This window comes from Dipodomys merriami, unplaced genomic scaffold, assembly GCF_024711535.1.
Source record: "Dipodomys merriami isolate MVZ:Mamm:240054 unplaced genomic scaffold, mDipMer1.0.p SCAF_21, whole genome shotgun sequence".
In the NCBI taxonomy this organism is placed as follows: domain Eukaryota; kingdom Metazoa; phylum Chordata; class Mammalia; order Rodentia; family Heteromyidae; genus Dipodomys; species Dipodomys merriami.
Genome location: NW_027203493.1, coordinates 18,848,293 through 18,867,500, shown reverse-complemented (window position 1 = coordinate 18,867,500; position 19,208 = coordinate 18,848,293). Strand labels below are relative to the sequence as shown.

Here is a 19,208-nt window from a genome sequence, read left to right as displayed (position 1 = left end):
GATCTGCAAAGCTTAGAGAGAACAGTCCATCATAGCAGTAGTAAAAACACTCCCCTCCACTATTTCATTTTGGAATGGAATTTCCCAAATACCAAAAGGAACATTCCCATAGCATACCTGCAGACCCTGCGTAAGATGAGAGTATCTCAGGGCTTCTATTTGACCAGAGTAGCCTTCTTGTTGCACTGAAAACCTGGGGCAGGTTTTAACCAATGTGGTATATAATGATGGTACTACTTTTTGAGATTCTTTCAGACCTCCTTGTAAACAGATTTAGCTCAATGGTAAAGTTAAGTAATGGGGGAAAAATCCTCTACATGGAAAGCAAATGAGTTTTTAAAGAATAGAAAATAATCCCTGTGAGAAATTACTTCTAAATTATCCATGTGGAAATTAAACCTAGTTCTTGTTTATGTTTCTATATAAACATGAGTTTTGATTAAACCAAGCCAAAAAAAAAGCCTTAAAAATAGGCAGTCACTTATCTATACTCACAAATATTTGGCTCTTTTCATCAGTATTTTTTCCTTGCTTTATATTTCCTTTAGCTTTTCTCCATTATTCATGGAGAGAGTTTCTATCTCAAACCGAATTGGAGAACTGCTTACTTCTTCTCTGTGAAGTCACTTCAGCAAAGAGTTACTCTTTGGAGTTAAATCCTCATCTCTAATCTGTATCCCTCAGCTACACGCTCCGTCTTGGCTGCCCCATCACTGCCCTGAAGGAAGCATGTGGCGAAAGGGCTCTAGCTTTGCCCAATCTGTTCATGAGCTTTCTTTGAAACTAGTGAGGAGGGAAAAGCTGTGCAGGGGAGATAGAGGTACAGGCTGACTGGGTGAATACAGTAGGGTTTGTAAATGTTCCACAACTTTTATGTGGGAATTGGGCAGGGACTAGTATGCTTTCTGAAATGAAAGAAAAATGGAAGTTTTCATTTTGTTTCAGACAGCCTTGAGTGCAAAGGAGCTTTATCCCCAAATTTTACCAAGATTTTAGCAATTAAATTCACATACACATGTCAAATAAAACAAATCTTCACGGTGACTTTGTCATGTGAGGTTACCTATATGTGTATGTACACACCCACGCACATGCGTGCATACACACACAAAGGCAAAAAGCACATACACAGTACCACTTGTAGAGCAAGTGAAATACACACTACATAAGGGGAACATACCTGTATCTGTTCCTGAAGAGTGAAGAAAATCTTCTTTGCAATTGATACTTGTAATTTGTTATGAAAAGTTTTTAGCCGATCAGTATAGCGAAAAGCCATATTTTGTCACACAAAAAACATACTACCTAACTGCCTTTGTATAAAAGCCAGCACAGCACGAGAAAAGTAATAGTGCAGCCTTCGATGTACACTGAACCGCTGAAAGGAATTAGGAATGGTTATGAACATGAAATTAATTTTTGTGTTGTTTTCATTCATATTCATACCAGGTAGACTTTATCAAATACCTATAGTAAAGAAAAACTTGTTCATGCATGCAGAACAAAATAAAATAAGATGAAAAGCTCCAGGAAATCAGCCTGCTTCAAAAAACCATTAAAGTGTGCCTATCCCTCAAGCTTTACAAATGTGTTAATTGTCGTGTTTCAGTCATGTAAATATGTTTCAGCATAAAGTAACCAAGATTTCCTGTTATAGAAGTGCTCCTATCTTGGGAGTGTGGGGGTAGGGAGGGACGAAAGAGGACTAAATAACACACTGTAATGAAACCTGCCTTTGGGCAGCACATGCTTCAGTTCTGAATGCCCAGAAATACTTAGCAGGCGCTCTAGGCTGCCTAGCAATGGGGATTTTCTAATTCTGGCGAGCTTGACAAAGTAAATACAACTATTGAACATAAGGCAGCTCCTAATAAAAAACAACAATTCCCCCTTGTAAACACCTACATTTGGCCCCATTAAAAATTCTTTCTTCATACCCAGGAACTAGCAGACCCTTAAATGTAGGGGTCTCAAAGTAACTAGAGAGTAGTTGGGAGATTTAGTGCTGTCAGGATGCTTTACATCATGATGGCAGCCGAGCATTTCACACTCCCTCTCAGTCTTCCAAAAGTACTGCTCTGCATACACTGTAGGACATTATGCAGAGAAACACATTTGCCATTATGCTCTCAGAAGTCATTCACATACAGCCAAATGGAAATCAGCCTGTGTTCATATGTACGTTCTACAGGATTTAAAAACATAGGATAGCCACATGTCCAGAGAAATGCTTGTTTGTACAAAGCTGCAGTTTTGAAAGTTAGGTAGACTGACAGTAACATGATAAACTAAGAATCTGGTAAATTACCTGATTTCAAAATTCCCTAATTCCTGCTTTTTCATCCCTTTTGATTTCATCTACTCCATAAGCTATGTATTAGACAAATCTCCACCAGTCCCTAAATTGTATAAGCATACCTGCTATACTTCTAAAACTCCCAAGGATTTAGGAATCATCCTGAATATGTGCACTATCCATCTTACTGAGTAGGAAGTTTCATATGATCATTGTAAACAAACATTAATTTGAATTCTAGTAGACAAAGCAGAGTGTTCCCTCTTACTTTCTCCAGTGAAGCCACCATATTATGTGCTTTAAGGGGGTTGGGAGTAATTAAAAAGGACCTGTCTTATAATTGGTAGTTAGAATTTATTTCTACATGTTTTCTAAGCTCAACATTCAGATCTAAAAAACTATGCTCCTAAAATACCTTAGTATTTTTAAGGGACCTGAGGGGAAGTGCTTGTAATTGCTTCTCAAGTAGAAAAGGGATTTCCTGGGTGAAGCAGGCTTGAAGATTCTGTCAAAATAACAATCTGTCCCCCAAAAAAATGCCTACCTACTTCTCTTTCCTGTGAGATCTGTAGTAGGCTCTAGAACTGAAGCACCTCTCCCCATGGCCCTTCTGAAGCTTCATTCAAATTCTACACACTCTGGAGCTTGTATGCTCCTGCCTGCATTTTGTGTTCCAGAGAAGCCTTAGGTTAAGCAGCAGTTGGATACTAAGGGAAAGGTTCCAGAGGGAGAAATCCTGCTGCACAATTAATGAAAGATGAATGGAAGGCAGTCTGTTAGGAGATATGAGGAACCCCATTTGGGCAACAGAGCACTCTCAGAGGGCACAGGGATGGTAGGGGCCAGGTCTGACTTCTCTATTCCATTCCTTTATCCCAGGGAAGAGGCTGAGGGGAGGTGGAGCAGCAGGAAAACATCTTTCAGGGTGTTTTTTTTTTCCTGTCCAGTTTTAACAATTTAAGTTGCATTATTTCAATCATTGCCTAAAACATTTTTTAGTCTTTCTTGTATTAATATGAATAAAATGAATAAGAAAAATAAAAATATTAAAAGGTACTACCTTTAGGTTGTATAGAAAGAAAGGAGACTAATAAGACTTCCCCATATCTTAAATGGCTGAAAATCCAAGAACAGTGACTCATCACTATATGAATACATAGTATCGCAATGTTTGATTTCTTTAAAAGAATCCTTCTCTGTCCAATTGATCTTTAGTTACCTTCTCTTCTATACATTACAAGTTTTTCCTATCTCAGCCAAGAATATATGTGTATATGTTCCATGAATTACAAAAGGTTATGAATTCAATGAAAGCAGGGATCTGACTTGTATTGTTCATTGTGTTGTTCTGGAATGTTGAATAGAATGAGTGTAAATGTTGGCACTAGACTACCTAAGTTCAACTCTGTCGAATACACTGAAGTTGTTATATCACCCTACTCTTCCCCATTGTTTTAGACATGATCACAAAGCAATTTAAGAAACGGAGTCTTGGTTCACAGTGGCTTCTACTAAGAAATGGAAAGCAGGGAGTCAATATTGGAAGATAATTATCAGCCCTACAGAACTCAGCTATCCATATACAGCATTCATATGTACCTACTTCCTAGCTAGCACTGAGTAAGGAGGCTAAAACATATCAGCTTTCTCTGCCCTGGAAAATTGTAGTATCTAATTGTGGGCCCTCGAAGAAACTTCCTTTTCTATTATCTTCTGCTTCCTATTCAGAAGTTATTCCTTGTATATTGCCATCCATGACTGTGTGAAGTCACCATTGGAAGGATATGTTCTCTGGGAGCTGTGCAGTCTTCACCGCTCACTTATTTATAGCCCAGGTTTGACACCTAGGATGACTTTTAGGGCTTGAATAATTATAGGCTTCTGGCCAGGCTTGTAGTTTCTTTGACAATACAATTCCCTCAAGATGTTAGAAGATTCTCAGTGTATTTGCTTCCCTTCCATTCTACATGCAAGTAATCCCAGCAAAGCATTTGTCTAGACATAGTTCTAGGATTCATTTGTAGAAAAAAAATCTACCTCTTTAGTTTATGAAGAATGAAAATTTATTTTTAAAAAACCTTTCAGGGTTAGAGAAATAACTGGGGGAGATAGTGCCACCAAACTGACCTCTGGTCACTGCTACCTGTACCACAGTCAGAAAGGTAAGGAGTTGGAGCTCACCTCTGGAGCTCACCATTAAGGACGCATGTTAGGGCCACAGTATTGGAGTTAGTGCACCCCACATATGTCACTGTACCTGAATGTTGATGCCCAACTAGCTAAACAGTTGTACATCAACCTGGCCTCTAACTGCACAGGTGCCTCTCATCTCCCATGAAACTGGTACAGAGTCATTAGAATACTTGTGCCAAAACAGTTACCAGCAGAACACCTGCAGGTACAGCAAGAAGACTGCTTCTATTTCCCTCCCCAGATGAGAAGGCACAGCAGCCAGCCATGGGAGTGGTTACTGAGGGCCACCTTCTCTTGCCTGCCACAACTGTTGCATCGCTAGGTTTGAGTCCTGTTTTCTAGCCTCTCCATTCCACCTTTTCTCCTTGGATTAAAAACCACCCTTCATCTGACCATTTTCTCTGAGCTGGCTTCCTTCAGTTGGCTGGAGCTGTATAGCCAAGGCTCAGGCATATATGTCTTAAGCAAAAGTTGCTGCCTCAGTGTAGAGGTACAAAAACATTTGGGAGTTTCCAATCCTGCAAGGCTCAGACTTATTGAACCTTTTGTAGGTTTCAATTGTAAGCTGTGGGCTGCCACCTTCAACAAAACTTCAGTTCCCTTCTCTTCCTGAAAATTCAGTAACTCTAGCCTGAGTTCATCTCTTTTATAAATACATTTGCTAAAAGTGGCAAGAAGCAACAAACATGTCAATATTCTGACGTTCTCCAACATTCCATGTAAGACAGTGTTTGAGAGATATAAGGCTTGCCTTCCAAGTTATCACAAGGATGATGGCAGCATTTGATCTCACCACCCATCTGCCAACAACTAAGTCCACACAGTTTAAGGTCCCAGAACTTGAGTGTTCCATGTGTCATTTACCAAGCTCCATGTAACATATAAATATAGGTTGGCCTGCTGAATTCCAAAAATGCAGTGGCTTAAGGAATGTAGAAATTCATTCCTCTTTCACATAAAAGCCCAGTTGAATGGCCCAAGGCTCCTCTAATGGCCAGTTGGTACCAGGAGATCCTAGACTGTCATTTTGCCCTGTCCTTCTTGGCAGATAGCTTTCACTTAATGTTCAGGACAGCTACTGCAGCACCCATCCTCGAGTCTACATTTCAGCAAATTGGAAGAGGCAATTTAGGTTTACCCCTAACACTTGCAGAGCCTAGAGCAAGAATACAAATAAAAGACCACATAACTATGCCTAAATATTTTGAAGCTATCAGGTTAACAAGCTATTACATATGTTTTATCTTCCTTCCCTTCCAAATGTACCTTTTGGATAGCCCAGTTCAAACTTAGGTCAGGGAACGTGAGACCATGAAGACCTGGGGGAGAATTGATAATGCAGCACACCTCCTTTCCTCTCCTACCCCTGCCAGCCTGCATATCCACACAGTCAAAACTCTCTCCTAACAGCCATTGCTTAGCTAGAAGTGACCAGCCAAGCATGGTAGTGAATGTCTGTAATACACAAGAATTCAGGAGACTGAGGAAAGATGATCATGAATCCAAGACCAGCTTGCCCTGCCAGCCTGCACTGTCTGAAAAAACAAACAAACAAACAAAAAAGCTGAAATAACCAGGATGATGTAATCACTCAGTCTCATCTATTAGCAAAAGAAGCTGGGAAATGCAGCCTATATTCATAGATTATGTTTTTTTTTTACTCTCTGAAGAAAGAATAGTGAGAGTAAACTAACAGTCTCTGCACAGACACATACCTTTTCACAAATCATACTTTTGTTTAGACAAGTAAGTTCTTCACAATCTGCTTTCAGAGAGGTGAAAGCAGAGTTGAAGACAAGACAATCCTGTCAGTTATAATTGACGGTCAAAATAATTGCACACCTGAGCATTTTTCTATGGACAGCCAACATGAAGTGTTCCAACTCTGAAATTTTGTCTAATTTTCAGATCAATCAGGGAGAAACAAATGAGAGGGTTTTTTTTTTCATTCAGAAGATATAGTATTGTTGTGGTATTCAGTACAACAGTTTTAATCTTAAACCTTCAGAATAATTTGGATCTTAAACAAACAGAAAAGTAAACCTAAAACCTGACCATACTTAGCAGAGACTTTCAAAAATACTGAGCCAGGGCTGGGAATGTGGCTTAGTGGTAGAGTGCTTGCCTACCATGAATGAAACCCTGGGTTCCTCAGTACCACACAAACAGAAAAAGCCAGAAGTGGCACTGTGGCTTGAAGTAGAGTAGTAGCCTGGAGCAAAAGAAGCTCAGGGACAGTGCCCGGGCCCTGAATTCAAGCCCCAGGACTGGGAGAAAGAAAAAAAAATATATATATATAGTGAGCTAGTACCAAATCTGAATTTGCCAATTCCAAACAAAAACAAAAAATGTTGTGGTGGTGTTCTTTCTGCTGGCCTCTCTGAATATTAGGACAGGACAGATTTCACGAAAAATTAGAAGCATCTTCCACATCATAAAATTGTAACCAAAAGTAGAATAATTGCAACCACATGTTACATTATAATAATGTAATCATAGTGTAATCATATCAATGTAGGAAAATGCAATTATATAATAACATAAGACACTATCTTTTTTATAAGTTTTTTATTGTGAAAATACTGTACAGAGGGGTTACAGTTACATGAACAAGGTCATGTGTACATTTCTTTATACACTCAAACAACACTTTGAAATCTTGTGAAAAATAATAGCAATGATTCCATGATGAATATATCAGGCCTACCTCATCTGGGCCCCAGCAGGAAACCATTCTCCACTGAGGAAAATGAACTATCTCTCTATTCATAGAGCAAGAGAAGCTCTAAACACACACATTGCTTTAGCTCTCATCTTGGTGAGAAACCAAGAATGAAGCCCCAAGCAGTCAGTCATTGCTCTTTGCTTCTGTATGCTCCTGATGATCAATGTTTTGTTATGTCCGTCCTTTAAACCATGATGAACAGAGATCCTCAGATGTCAGTCTTCTTAGTAGCAGGATTACAGGCATGAGCTGCTTATCCATTCCCTACCATTCAGAGCACTGAGTCACAGAATATGGCTGCAGAAAACAACAAATCACCTTACAGGTGAGCACATCAGACACCATAAAGACTCTGGAATGGAATAGGACAGTTTTTGTTTATTTGTTAACTCCCATTATGTAAAGGTCAAAAATAACCTTAAAATGTAAACAGAGAAGCTTTATCTTCTGATGCTTTCTTTATTAGTTATTTTGTCAGCAATGAAGACATGCAGAAGATAGATTATAAAAATAAGTTGAATCTGGGCACCAGTGGCTCATACCTGCAATCCTAGCTACTCAGGAGGCTGAGAGCTAAGGATCATGGTCCAAAGCCAACCAGGGCAGGAATGTCCATGAGACTCTGATCTCTAATTAATCACCAAAAAACTAGCAGTGGTGCCGTGGCTCAAGTGGTAGAGCACTCACCTTGAGCTGAAGAACTCAAGGACAGCGTACAGGCCCAGAGTTCAAGCCCCACAACCGACAAAAAAAAAAAAAAAGATGAATCCCACCCAAATTGCCTTCTTAATACAGCAATGAACATTTATACTGGGCCCAGTTATATCGCCTCATCAAGTATGCGGAAACTTACAAGTGTGAGCATGCTTCCCTTTCCATTTCTTTACAGAGCCTCAGAAGAGGATTGTGTATACTATATACTCAGATGCTGGCATACTGTCTGAGACCTGGCAGCTAAAGCCAGTATTCTGTTGCTATCGTGTATAATCATATGTGATTCATTATATTTGTAAGATTTACTTCATTGTCCTGATGAAACTCTTTCCTTTTATAACATTGTATTCTATATACTTTGTAAGAGACGAGAATAATATAATAAATTAGTATAATATTTGATAATTCACAATATACTTATATCTCATTTGATCCTGAGAACAGTCTTGTGAAGGGAAGACTGTTCTCTTGTGAGAACATTGAGGCTTAGACAGCTGGATTGAGCAGTGGGAGTCAGATTGAGAGCTGAGGACACAATCAAATATTATAGTGCATTCTTCCTCCATGTCTCATGGTTTTGTACCATGACTTCTGCCATAGCACTTAACAAGGTATCGATGGCCACTGCTGTTAGAAGATCAATGTGGGACCTGTAAGATGTGCATTTAAATTGAGCATGGTTTTCCCTTATTGGCTGAGAAGCACTATGGCAGATAGCAAAAACAAATGCCTTACAAAAGGCAGCAAAAAGGGAGCCAAGAGGGCTGAGAAGGTGGCTTAGTGGTAGAGCGCTTGCCTTGCATGCATGAGGCCCTGGGTTCGATTCCTCAGCACCACATAAGCAGAAAGGAAAAAAAGCCGGAGGTGGCGCTGTGGCTCAAGTGGTAGAGCGCTAGCTGAAGAGCTGAGGAACAGCACCCAGGCCCAGAGTTCAGACCCCACGACCGGACCCAAAAAAAAAAAGGGGGGAGCCAAGACAAAAGTGGTAGATCCATTTTCTAAGAAAGGTTGGCATGATGTAAAAGCACTGGCCATGCTCAGTGTAAGAGATAATAGAATAACATTAATCACAAAGACTTAAGAAACACAAATTGTATCTTAAAGGGTCAAGTATTTGAGGTGAGTCTTGCTGATCTTCAGAATGATGAAGTTTCATTTAGAAAATTTGAAGTAATTACTGGGGATGTTCTGATCAAAAACTGCCTGACTAGCTGGGCACCAGTGGCTCATGCCTATATTCCTAGCTACTCAGGAGGCTGAGATCTGAGGATCGTCGTTCAAAGCCAGCCCAGGCAGGAAAGTCCGTGAGACTCTTATCTCCAATAAGCCACTCGAAAACCAGAAGTGGCTCTGTGGCCCAAGTGGTAGAGCACTCGCCTTGAGCTGAAGAGCGCAGGGACAGTGCCCAAGCCCAGAGTTCAAGCCCCACGACCAACCAAAAAAAAAAACTGCCTGACAAACTTTCCATGACATGGCTCTTATGCATGACAAAATATATTCCACAATCAGAGTAGTAGACCATGATCGAAGCTCAGTTGATGTCGAGAATATTGGTGGTTATTTGCTTTGGTCTGTTGTAGGTTGGTTTTCCTTTTAAAAAAAAAAAAAAGACCTATAGTCAACACCAAATCTGCAAGGAGATAGTGGAAATCTTGACCCAAGAAATACTAGGCAAAGGATTTGAACAAAGTTATTAATAAAATGATTCCAGACAGCATTGGGAAAGATACAGGAAAGTCATGCCAGTCTACCTATCCATCCATGACAACTTTGTTAGAAAAATTTAAAATGCTATGGTGAACATACTAGTTCTGGAAAAGCTAGTGGGGATGAAACCAGTACTAAAGTCAAACAAACTGATATATGCGAGCCACCAATCCAAGGAACCACTTAAAATTCAGATTTTTTTTTTCTGGTACTCCACTCAAGGCTGGCATTATACCACTTTGAGCACTTCTGGCTTTTTCCTGGTTAATTGGAGATAAGAGTCCCTTGGATTTATTTGCTAACCAACAGACAAACAAGCTTCTAAACTTGATCCTCAGATCATGGGTAGCCAGGGTTACAGGTGTGAGACACCAATATCCCACGATTGTTTTTAGTGACAAATAAAAAGTCTGTTTGTGATGGTTTGAGAAAAACAGGGTATATTTTAAAGAAAAGCAAAAACATGTGTTACCACTACTTTGAAATCTGAGTGACTTTCTGTGTTTGTAGGCAAAGGGAATGGCAAAATATTTTAAAAGATTAAAACAAAGCTGGAGGAGGCGGGGCAAGGTGGGACATAGAACCTGGTAATGTGACTTACCAGTAGAGTGCTTACCTAGCATGCATGAAGCCTTGGGTTCAGTTCCTTAGTACTACATAAACAGGAAAAGCCAGAAGTAGCACTGTGGTTCAAGTGGTAGAGTGCTAGGCTAGAGCAAAAGAAGCTCAGGGACAGTGCCCAGGCCCTGAGTTCAATACCCAGGACTGGCAAAAAAAAAAAAAACGAAAGAAAAGAAAGCTGAGTATCTGTGACTGACACCTACAATTCTAGCTACTCAGGAGACTGATATCTAAAGGCTCCCAATTTGAAGCTAGCCCTGGCAGACAATGTCCATGAAACTCTTAACCTCTGATTAGCCAGCAAAAAACAAGTCATGGAGTTGTGGCTGAAGTGGTAGAACACCAGCCATGAGCAAAACAGTCAACTAGTACCAGCCCCAAGAAAGGGTTAAAATTTTAACCTATCAATTGTCTTCAGAAAATAAACAGTACCTGACAGTTTGGTCTTGGCAAAATATAAAAAATATGTATATATAAGCTGATTAAACTTATTTTAATGAGTATTTACCTGCAATTTGTCTCAAATCCAGGCGAAATGTAGATTCATTATCTTGGCCCTTCTGCCTGGAAACTGTATGCTGAGCACAGGTCTGGCAGGCTGGTAGAGAAAGAATTAGAAAGGGAACTATTGAGCCAGGAAACCCCATTCTATGTGTCTTTAGTATCCGTTTTGTTGCTGACTCAGAAGGAGCAAAGTGTACAGTGGCTAAGCCTGGGGCAGAGGCAGAGACAGGCACTCGAAAGGACTTGAGAGTCCAGCTCTCCTTGCTACCCCCTGAAGCTGCACAGCAAATCCCCTCTGCAGCTCCTAGCCTATGGCTTTGGACTTCCTAAGAGCCTGAGGGTGCCTTTGGTAGCAGCCCCCCACATATACAATTTTACCCCATTTCTATGGCTGCATAGAAATCTCCATTGTAGATAAGGTAATGGGAAAAACAGGGAACTAGCCAATGTTTCTGTTTCCTCCAAGAATCTGAGAAAAGTAAACCAGTTGGAAAAAAAAAATAATACTCAGCTTAGAAGACAAAATATGTTTGTGCTGGTGAACCTTGCTTGCCTCAGGACCCCAAGGGCTAAAGGAGAAAAGATGAGCACTTTGATTTGGCTTATAAGGTTCACAGTCAGATCGTCATTTTCATTATAGTCTGATTTTTATTTACACCCTTAGTAAAAAACTCAGTATAAAAATGTATTCCCCTCGGCCTTTAGTCAAAGGAGGTCACCAAGCTATACAGCTTTGCAAGATTTTTTTTTTTCCAGAAGACAGATCTAGGGTATAGCAGCATCTGAACACTTCCTTGTCAAGTATGTAAAGGTTTTGGAAGCCTCAAAGGAAAACTCCCTGACGCACCTGGCAAGCCAGGAACCCGATCCCTCCTCCTTCCTCCCTGCTTCACATCGCACTGACAAGGTGCACAGGGGGGAGCTCTGAAAGAAAGAAACCAAAGCCCACTGCTAGAGAATTTCCATTGCATGGTGAGCATATTTTAAGCAACAATCCAAAGAAGCCGGCAAACCTACACATAGATTTACAAATCTCCAAGAGCCATCCCTGAGCTTTTTCTTAAGGACATAAATATCCAGCTTGCTTTGTCATATAGCATTTGGCTAGAAGCAGTTACTCCAAATTTTTATGCTCAGAAGTCGCACACAAATGATAGGTGATTTTTTTTCCCTCAAAGCCATTCAACCTAAAAGATTTCTGAACACATCACATGTCACATTTAGCTAGTTTTGCAATGAAGGGCTTGCAGCCAACTGGCTTGCATTCATGTGCTTAGAAAAGAAGTAAAGAAGAGAAATTCTTAGCCAGTCAAGAAGCAAATAACTGAGCTCCTGAAATTTAAATTTTATTTTGCTAGTCCTGAGTAAACTACACTAGTTCTCCCATTTGGAGTATTAGAGCAAGATGACCCTTCAACCAAACACATCCTGCAGACTTACAGGTATACTGGTCCTACTGTTAAGCAAATCCTCATTCAACATGTCAGAATCCAGTTTACCACTTAAGACCCAGCTCAGATCCCATCTCTGTGAAGCTTTTTCCTGCTCCCCTTCCCCCACCATTTCTGCTTTGTCTCTGCCTTTCTGGTATGCATAACTTGGAGTGTTTGCTAAAGGGTGACTTGTATGTTTGTCTTAGTCACATTTCCGGATTATAAGGAAATAAAGTATGTAGAAGGTGCTCTGTTTATTCTTTTAGAATACCTTGCAGATTCTAAATATATGTTGATTTCCTAAAAAGTCTAATTTTACTATCTGATGTTTGTGAGGTCCCAACCAAAAGTGTACACACACACACACACACACACACACACACACACACACACACGTTTACTCATGGTAACTAAGTTCCATATAACCTATAAACCTTGCAAGTACCAAGTCAGGGTTTCTCTTAAGCCAGGCACCAGTGGCTCATGCCTGTAATCCTGGCTTCTCAGGATGTGGTGATCTAAGGATCATGGTTCAAAACCAGCCCAGGCAAAAAAAAAAGTCCCTGTAAGACCCTTATCTACAATTAACTGCTCAAAATCCAGAAGTGGCACTGTGGCTCAAAGTAGCCTTGAATAAAAGCACCCAGGGATAGCACCCAGTCCCTAGGTTCAAGAAAGATATAAAAATCTCTTATATCTCTGATCCTTTTCATGCTGGTTTTTGTTCAGGGAATCTTTTCTAGAACAAAGGAGAAATAAGAGAATCATTTAAAGAAATAAATATTTAAAGAAATGTTGAAAGTATTTAAAGAAATTAGAGACATATTTAAAAGAGAAATAAATAGGTTTCATTTGAGGTGTTATTTTTATTAATCATTCAAGAAATAGGCATTTAATTACTTGACAAGTAACAAGGCTGGGTACTGGGGATAAAATGAATAGTTCCCTGTGAATATTACTATATGAATAATAACGTCACCTTTTTGGTGTTTCTGATATGTTTGTTAACCATGTATGTATGTTCCCTATGTAATGTTGCCTTCTCTCTTAAATATATTTGCATTAAAAAGGTAATATAAGCAAATAACATGAAGAAGTATCTTCTTACAAGTTACTTAAAATGCCTTGAAATCTTTTGAACATTTGCACACAGCTTATGTTTGTATGAGAGTAAACAAGCTTTTCATCAGAAAAGAATGCAGTTGGAGCATATGCTTGTGGACCATAATATTTTGACACACACAAAAAAATGGGTTTTTTTCATCTTTTTTTTTCTGGTGAGTCATATTGAAGGGAGTTTTCCAATGAAGGGTTTCATCTAGATTGTCTGCAGGTCCCATGCCCTCTAGAAAGCTCTGGTTAGTCATCATTGGAGAGTCTCATCCTTCCTTACCCATCCCCTCACATGCTGTGTGCTTCACACAACCAACAGTTCCTTGATAACCCCAAGGGATGGCTTCCAGAACCCCTTCGGATAACAAAATCTACAGATGCCTTGTAAATAATGGCAGGAGGTTTGCATAGAACCTGCACAAACCTTCCTGTATACTTGAAATTATCTCAAGATTGCCTGTAATACGTAACACAATGCTGTGTAAGTAGGTATTATAATGGGTCGAGAGAAATAACAAGGAAGGAAGTCTGTACATGTTCCACCCATGTCTTTTCAAATATATCCAGGCCATGGTTGTTTGAATCCAGAGATGTGGAATCCATTGACAAAGAGAGCCAAATGCTTGTTTCCTTAACTGTGGATTTTTATGAAACAGATTGTGGACTAGGAGTACTGATGGATTATCTATTCTTTCCAAAACGAAAACCTATTTTTAAATATGAATAAACTGCCCATATGTAGTAACTACTATAATTATGGTCAGTTAGTATATCTGTTTAAATCAGTCTGTATCTTTATTAAAACATTTGGGCTGAGGGGGATAGTCAAAGGCAAACTATGCTTTTGAAGACATGCTCCAACACAAAAATGCAATCAAATTTAACCAACACCTGGAACAAAACATAGTTGATGTACCTAAGCACATAAAAAAAATCCCTATGTTTGCCAGCATTTTTTCAATATGTCAACATTTTAAGAAGGTTGTCAGTTCCAATCAGAACTAGAATTCTGCCAGCTGCTGGTGGTTCTCGCCTGAAATCCGAGCTACTCAGGAGGCTGAGATCTGAAGATCACAGTTCAAAGCCAGCCTAAGCAGGAAAGTCTGTGCGACTCGTATCTCTAATTAACCACCAGAAAATTGGAAGTGGTGCTGTAGTTCAAAGTTGTAGACTGGTAGTCTTGAGCAAAAAGAACTCAGGCCCTGCTTCAAGCCCCACCGCCTACAAAAACAAAAATAAAAAACTATAATCTTGAAACCAAATCATCAAGTCAAATTACAGAGGGATATAGGCATTTGTGTGGAATTCATAGTTCCTGAAAAGCTACATCGGATTTAAAAAGCATTTTGGATTCCTGTCAAAAACAGGACAAGGCCAGGTGCTGGTAGCTCATGCCTGTAATCTTAGCTACTCAGGAGGCTGAGATCTAAGAATCATGGTTTGAAGCTAGCCCAGACAGGAACCTCCCTGAGACTCTTCAGTCAACCACCAAAAAACAGGAAATGGACCTGTGGCTCAAATGTTAAAGAGCTAGTCTTGAGCACAAAAGCTCAAGGATAGTGCCCTAGTCCTGAGTTCAAGCTTCAGGACCAACCAAAAAGAACAAAAAAGAAGGGAACAAACAAACAAAAAAAAAAACCCTTACTCTAATCCATATATTTTTCAATTTGTGCATTTACATGTTTTTATTTCTACCTAAGTAAGTAGAAAGTCGTAATACATTTAGGTATAGACCCTGAAAATATCCCACTAAGATGCTTGGTCCAGTTTCATCAGTGGTTTGTAATTTGTTAAAAAAAAAAAAAAAAAAATCTAGTAAGACTGGACTTCAGTCTGAAGGATTGTTTTAGCAGGAATTTTACATGCAAGACAAAATGCTGATCCACAGAGCATAATATTGTATCCGGAAGAATGCTGGTGAAAGCAAATTTAACGTTTTCTTCTTCTTTTCCTTCTCTTGGAATCCTCTGCCATAGCGACTGCATTTGCCTCCAGACTTGTCAGATACAGTGAGCTGCTCAAGCAAACAGGATCTGGCAGATTCCGCCAAGCTGCTGGGCCCAGGTTGTGGCATGATGGCCGGAGGCAAGAAACACCTGGACTTCTAGAGATTCCTCCTTAGTGGTTGCATGCAGAATTATATGACACTCTAATTATGATTGCTAACAGCTTGTATAAATATTGTTCTTAATGATCTGACCCTTCCAATCCCTGAAAAACACAGGATTACAAAATAGGACTGCCATTCTTTGTGGGTTTTTTTAACCAACTTTTTATACAAAAGTATAGGGCTGAAATTCTTTTTTTTTTTAACTTTGAAATTTTTCTTTTGCTATGTGGAGAGCAAATAAGTAATTTATTTTTAAATAAACACAAAAAAATCAAATGCTTTCAAGTGATCTTTTTTTTTAGTGTGTGTGGACTATCTGTGTATGTAACATCACAGTGAAGTAGCATATAAATCATGAAATTTATGTTGTGCATGGAAACAGTTTCTCTTCATTTCTGAAAAAGTCTCTTGCCATCAAGCTTTCCATCAAAGATTTTCCTAAATTGTAGTTATTAATATATGAAATAAATTTGCATTTTTATCCTATTACTAAAGTATAAAAGACAGAATAATATTTGGGGATTTGGACCCTGTTAGAGGTAACTAGTCTTTCATAAAAGTTAATAAATGTAAAGAATTTGAGTGATAGAAAGTGTAGAAAATGAAATTGGATAGTCTTTTGTTTGGTAATCCTAAACGATTAAAGTCAGCACTACGAAATCATATATCAGCAAACATAATTCAGGACTGAAATTCAGATTGACAACTACCTGAGGAAGACATGCATTAAAGAGTAGGGTGAGAGATTTCAAAAATATAGGTCTAATACAGCATGGAAAAATGAAACCGACCCAAACCTAATATGTCACATAAACTCTTCATTAATTGTGAACATTGGCTGAGTGTGTAAATGTGTAAACATATAAATATATATAAATATGATATTGAACCAGTTTTCAGCTAAAACATTAGGTTTTTAAATCATAGATCCAGATTCTCAAAACTGTTGACAAATAGGTAAAAAGTGAGAATTTAAAAGTAATTTATATATTTACAGAGTCTCTGTTTTTTAAAAGATGTTTAATACCCACTGGGAGAAACTAAATTTCCAAATTTTTGAAGCAGTTAAAACTAGCCATTTAAAGCAGTTTGCTTTTAATATACCATGAGTGATACTTTATTTGCTCTTGACAACAAAGTGGAAAACAAAGACTAGGTTTTTAAAACTGTCTAACCAATATGATGAATGTCAGTCACTTAAAAAAAACCAATGTAGCATAAACACACACTGTATACAGCTTTTATTCAGATTAGAATAATTGAATCAATGACAGTGATTTGCTAGGATGTCAAATCTCTCCATCATATCCTGTCACTACCAGTTTATTTTTTGTGATCAGAATCAAAAAGACAACTGTTTTGTCACCGCTTGTTTCATTAGTACTAAGAAATCACGTTTATTCTTCTATTTTTTAGAATGTCTGCTTTACTTTTTTTTCTCTCTTAATTCTAAAGACACAAATTCTTCTCATTTTCTTTTCAAAATAAAGTTTCAGAATTGATCTGTCAGTTAAAATTAAAAGGCTTTTATACTAAGCAAAGGGGCTTTTAAGATTTAAAGCAACTTCAAAAAATCGATTTAGTCCATAGATAATAATATGCAGTTACTCCACAGTTTTATTATGTCCTTTGAAAGCATTATGAATAGTACAAATATATTCCATATGAATGTTTAATCAGGTTATTATTTTAATAACTCTAACCTTTTCCTTACCTTGTTGTGATTCATTTTACACAAACATACTACAGAACAATTGCATAGCATTTGACTGTGAAAAGGAAATGTGAGGTCATCAGATATGTAAATTACTTGTCAAAATACTTAATAGGTCATTGATTTACTTCCCTGGCTGTCCTGTCTATAAAATTAACAGCCAATTACTAGTTAATATATGCTTTGCAAATAGATAAGTATAATAAAAATTGAGTGAACATCTTTTAACCCTTGTTTTAAATATAAATGAAACTTTCAAACTCAGTAGAAGTGCATTTGAATAATGAGAGTACCTAGGCTTTTCAAACACAGTAAAAGTGCATTTGAATAATAAAAATATCTAGGCTTTCTAAAATACTGGGTCCATGTGCTTTGTTTTTCTGATTCATTGGAAAAATAAGCTACTGCAGAGGGATGTATATTCTTGTTTTCTTCTGCTAAAAAAACCTTCTGGAAATACATATTTTCCTTCCTTCTGGAATCATTATTTGTTCTCTAGTACCCTAATAGCTTACACATAAAAATATTGGTTTCTAAAAATGCTACTATATGCATACATATTTATCTGATTGATTATGTGTACTCTGATAACAGGGGTTTTTTTAATTATCAATTTGACTCAAAAATTGAAATACTGAAAACTGCCAAATACAGTAGCTGAAATGTCCTCATATAGATCAGTGTTTCCAGTATATGAGCCCTGAGTAGTATTCATTTCTTGTGGTAGATTTGCCTTTCTTCAATATGAGATCAATATTTTGACTACTGCAGTCTGCTCAGGTACTGTTCTAAGACTTACTGAATTTCTTGCTAATAGCCACTAGATTATATCCACTTTTCTCTTCCTCTTTTCCATGTACTTTTTTTATCTCCACCTCCAGGACCTTGTAATTCTAAGCCTAGACCAAATAAAAACACTTCAAAAGGGACACTTTTCAACCAATTCCCTGTCTATCTCTAATTTTAATGAAGGAGACATATATAAACCCATACAAAAGGGAAGTAGAAGACACCCTATTCATTTGTTTAAGCCCATTATTAATGTCATTTCTGAGACATCATGTTACGGTTCTCTAAAGGTAGTCACAACCGCATCAAAATTAAGCAATATTAATCCTAACTTCTTATACTTTGAACTTTAAAAGGGAGCACTTTTAATCATCCATGACCAAGACAAAAAAATTAAATATTGTCAACATTAAGGTGCAAAGTAGAAAGAAATGAACAGCAGAGTATAAACATCATGCCAAGGTAACAAACACAGAACAATGTTGAATCTCAATGCCATAGAAAATAATCTTAGGAAGCTTAGTTATGATTTAAAAGCACAGGAAGAGGTGGCCATATTATTTATCATTTCAGAATTAGGATGCACTACTTTAATGGGAAATATCCTTGGAAACTTATGGCAGTTAAAAGCACTTTCTACCTAGAGTGATTCAACTATGATTCTGTTGACCTGATTTCTTCTAAAACCAGTCATTTAAAAGAAAATTTGTAGATTTTCATCCTAGAAAGTAGCATCACAATATCCCTGAAGATTTCTTTTGAGACAGAAATATACAGAGGTAAATGTTTACAGCAATGAGGAAAAGGCCATCCCCAAGCATTGCTACCACAGTGCTTGTGATACTGTCCCCGGAGGGCCTGGGCTTCCATCCGAAGGGCAGCTCCTCTCCCTAGGGAGCAGACAGAAGGCAGATCAGTGGTTCCTGTCCTGCTGGACCAGAGGGCTTCCAGAGCTGAGCAGCAGTTTCTTCAGACTATACCAGGCTGTGTCACTGTGTCCTGGCAGCCTTGACCCTCAGAGGACATGCGTACGTGCTCAGGTGCACGCACACAGACACCGAGTTCCCGTGGCAGTCCCCTTCTCCAGTTCCCAGCACTTCTACCCACCATGCCACACCCAGTTCTCTCCAATCATCTCCACCCAGCAGAGCCATGGCTGTCTGACCCTGGCCCAAATCATAGCCAGTTGGAAAATGTCCCTTCTTGCAGAGAGGAAGCAGGCAGCCAGCTGCTGCTATAGCACACACGCTCACACAGCTTTTCTCTGACAGCTCCCTCAACACATGTCC

General features: G+C 38.6%; 1 protein-coding gene across 1 annotated transcript in view; it reads left to right on the top strand.

The window, feature by feature from the left end:
* The window catches only part of Elp4 (elongator acetyltransferase complex subunit 4), a 168,124-nt gene extending 152,428 nt beyond the window's left edge, over positions 1 to 15,696 (top strand). Inside the window, exon 10 of the mRNA XM_070032661.1 lies at positions 15,283 to 15,696. Within this exon, the coding sequence (XP_069888762.1) occupies positions 15,283 to 15,414 (132 nt within the window). The 3' untranslated portion in view covers positions 15,415 to 15,696. The remainder of the gene's footprint in view (positions 1 to 15,282) is intronic.
* Positions 15,697 to 19,208: the final 3,512 nt, after the last annotated feature.